The sequence below is a fragment of the Neophocaena asiaeorientalis genome, unplaced genomic scaffold, assembly GCF_003031525.2.
Source record: "Neophocaena asiaeorientalis asiaeorientalis breed wild unplaced genomic scaffold, Neophocaena_asiaeorientalis_V1.1 scaffold633, whole genome shotgun sequence".
Classification (NCBI taxonomy): Eukaryota; Metazoa; Chordata; class Mammalia; order Artiodactyla; family Phocoenidae; genus Neophocaena; species Neophocaena asiaeorientalis.
Genome location: NW_020173395.1, coordinates 1,571,119 through 1,574,259, shown reverse-complemented (window position 1 = coordinate 1,574,259; position 3,141 = coordinate 1,571,119). Strand labels below are relative to the sequence as shown.

Genomic DNA, 3,141 nt, shown 5'->3' with positions numbered 1-3,141 from the left:
CGGGGCCGCAGGCGTCCGACAGGGTGGCAGTGGAGACACTGTGCGAGAAGTAGCCGCTGGACGCCTCGCTCAGGGGGCTGGGCGGCCCATCCGCGCCCTCGGGGGCCGGGGAGGTGGGCGCGGGTCTCGGGGGCCCGTCGTAGGTCTTGGGCGAGGGGGCGGCCGGCAAGGCCACGGGCACGTCGGAGGCCACGCACAGCCCCGCGCTCTCTCGCTGAGCCTGGAGCAAGGAGAGGAGAATTCACAGTTAGGCGTCCGCTCCCCAAAGCCTGGAGACCAATGCTGTTGTCAGCGGGGACATGACAGCTCCAACGGTGGGACAAGCGCAGCCGTGCAGCAGGGCGGACCCGGTTCCCACCTCAGCTCCCCTGTTCTGCCGTGCGACCCCCATGAACCAGATGCGCAGGCCGAGTAGGCTCCACGCTGGCGCTGCCCCTGCTGCGACTGAGGGCTAAGCAAGACGGCCACGGGTGCCCCTCATCACCTCTCCTTTCCGTAAATTGCAGATCTTAACAGCTGCCTGTGATGGCATCATTTCTAGTAAGAGTTCCATATTTGGTCCTAGTCTCGTTTTCGGGCACAGAACTCCCAAAACCCTTGGGGTTTCCTACGTGGCAATAACAATAAGGGCTTCTTGATACTCATAACGAGGCCCTTTCAACCACATCGGAGTTTGTTACGGGGGTGACTTTTGGAAAGCCCCCAAGGAAGGGGGCTGGTTGCCAGGGGGAACAACCATGTGACTAGAGGATTCGAACTTTCCATCCCACCCCTGACCTCTGGGCAGCGACTGAAGGCTGAACCGATCACCAATGGCCAATGATTGAATCAACCATGCCTACACAATGAGGCCTCCGTAAAAACCCAAAAGGACAGGGTTTGGAGAGCTTCTGGGTTGGTGAACGCGTGGCAATCTGGGGACAGCGCTGTGCCCAGGGAGCGTGGAAGCTCCCCACTCTTCCCCTACGCATCTCTCCCAGCTGGCTGTTCCTGTGTTACATCCTTTTATAATAAATGGATAATCTAGTAAATAAAATGTTTCTCTGAGTTCTGTGAGTCACTCTAGCAAATTCATTCAACCTGAGGAAGGGGTCATGGCACCCTCTGATCTGGAGCACACTGGACTTGGCATCTGAAGCGGGGACAGTCTTGTGGGGCTGAGCCCTCAACCTGTGGCATCTGACACTGTCTCCAAGTAGATGGGGTCAGAAGCCGAGTTAACTGTAGGACACACAGCTGGTGTCCGAGAATCGCTTGGTGGTGGGAACGCATACGGGGCGGCCACCTCGGCGATGCGGTACAAGGTAGGCAGACCAGGCCCTCACACAGAGCGTGGCACACAGCAGGCGCACACCTCCCAGCGCCTCCCACTTCCCTGCACTCAGGCTCAGAACTCTTGCCCCCGTGTGAACGGATCCCCCTGCCCAATACCAGCTCCACGGGGAGACTGACAGCATTGCCGGAGGCCAGAAGAGCACTTTCCTCCTGCAAAACTGAAATGATGGTCTCACTGGAGGATCTGGAAGTGCCAGGGCACAGCTCCACCAGCTCGGGCAGGAAGCAACAACCCTGGGGCCTGCGGGCGGGGAGGCAGGGGGAAGAAGAGGAACAGAGGCTGCCTGCAGGCTGTGCCCTTCCTCTGAGAGGCCGTCTTTCAAGCTGCTGCTCAAGGCTGGTCCCATGTCACAGATGGTCCCTCTGGTCCTGGGAGACTCAGGCCGAGGAGCAGCCAGCCTGGCGAGCAGGGCCTGAGCGAGGCCAGAGCCACGCTGGCCTCTCCGCCTCACGTCACCGGGTCCGAGGGAGCCTGCAAAGACGCGCAGAGCCCCATCGCCTGGGGAAGACGACAGTCGCGGCTGCGCCGAGCTCTGCGGTTTCTGGCGCGCTCTAAAGGTGTCTTGCCTTGATAACTTAAGCCATTGGGAGAAGGTGGCGGACTATCTTTCTATTCCCAGTGCACAATGACAGGGAACGGGAGACAGAGTGGGGAGTGGGTTGGGGGGCGAGAGGGGTGCTGCTCAGAAAAAGAAATGTGTTTTCAATATTTACAGAAAGATTATTTATAGTACGAGAATGGCCATTTTCCATTTGAAATACAGGATTTATTTGAACTGGGAAACAGCTGAGATCTATAAGTCTCTTACAGTTACTTGGCTTAACTCAGCAATTTGATAAATCGTGCATTTTCACGTGAATTGTCATTTATATTCCTGTCTCCAGAGGCCCTCCTTCCCCCACAAGGCACACTCTCAGGGTACAAAATTAACAGCACCTCTTGAGATTAACAACCCATTTTTGTGATGGATCTCTGGGCTGCAAAATTTACTAAATCCAATAGATCAATAACTGTCACCAGTATAAATACTCTAAAAGATTAGGCAATCCTTCAATCATTTTTCTTTTGCAACTTGTACATATTTTATTTACTCTTTTCTATTTTAGTTTTAATATCACTGACTGGGCAGGGAAGAATACGCAAACAAAATTACAACAGTCTAGAATCTGAACAATAACTATGGCCCTTAAATAGCCTGTGTTCCCCACTCTCCAGGGTCCAACCCACCATTGCCAAATCTGCTGTCTGCTAAGGGCAGCTGGGCCCGTCCGGAGGGGGACAGTCCTGCAACAGTGCCCTAGAGCTCCTTGCTGTTCCCCCATCAGCGCTACTGGATCCTCTGATGTGGGCCAGAAAGTACTCGCTTTACAACACGGCCCAGACAGGCTAAAGGATTCACCCAAAGGCTCCAGTAAGTGAAAAGCCAGGGATCAGAGGTCACATCCACAGCGACAAGAAAAAGGTGATGGGAGGCGGCAAAAGGCGAGCCCAGATAACCCCCGTTCTTTCCTGCTGACCGAGCGCAGCTCAGATCCTTCTGCTTCGGCGCTGCGGCGGCCGCTCCCACTCGACTGGAGCTGCTATGTGAATGAGAACCTCCCTGCGTCTTTGGGTTACACTTTGCCACTGACATTCCTAAAGCTGCCAGAAAGCCTGGATGCGAGTGAGCCAGCAGGATGCTGAGCGAGCCAGCGGGATGTGCAGCAAAGCTGCGCAGAGCACGCAAGGCAGCGCCCTTACGCGAGGGACTCCGTCTCATTCTGCCCCACCGGCCTTGGGACCCCAGTCCTGCCTCCGAGAAATGA

The 3,141-nt window shown here is 55.7% G+C and overlaps 1 protein-coding gene across 1 annotated transcript in view; it reads right to left on the bottom strand.

Annotated features, from left to right (window-relative positions):
* The window catches only part of KIF13B (kinesin family member 13B), a 198,236-nt gene that overhangs the window by 5,707 nt on the left and 189,388 nt on the right, over positions 1-3,141 (bottom strand). Inside the window, exon 41 of the mRNA XM_024746932.1 lies at positions 1-220. This exon is cut by the window's left edge and continues 492 nt beyond it. Within this exon, the coding sequence (XP_024602700.1) occupies positions 1-220 (220 nt within the window). The remainder of the gene's footprint in view (positions 221-3,141) is intronic.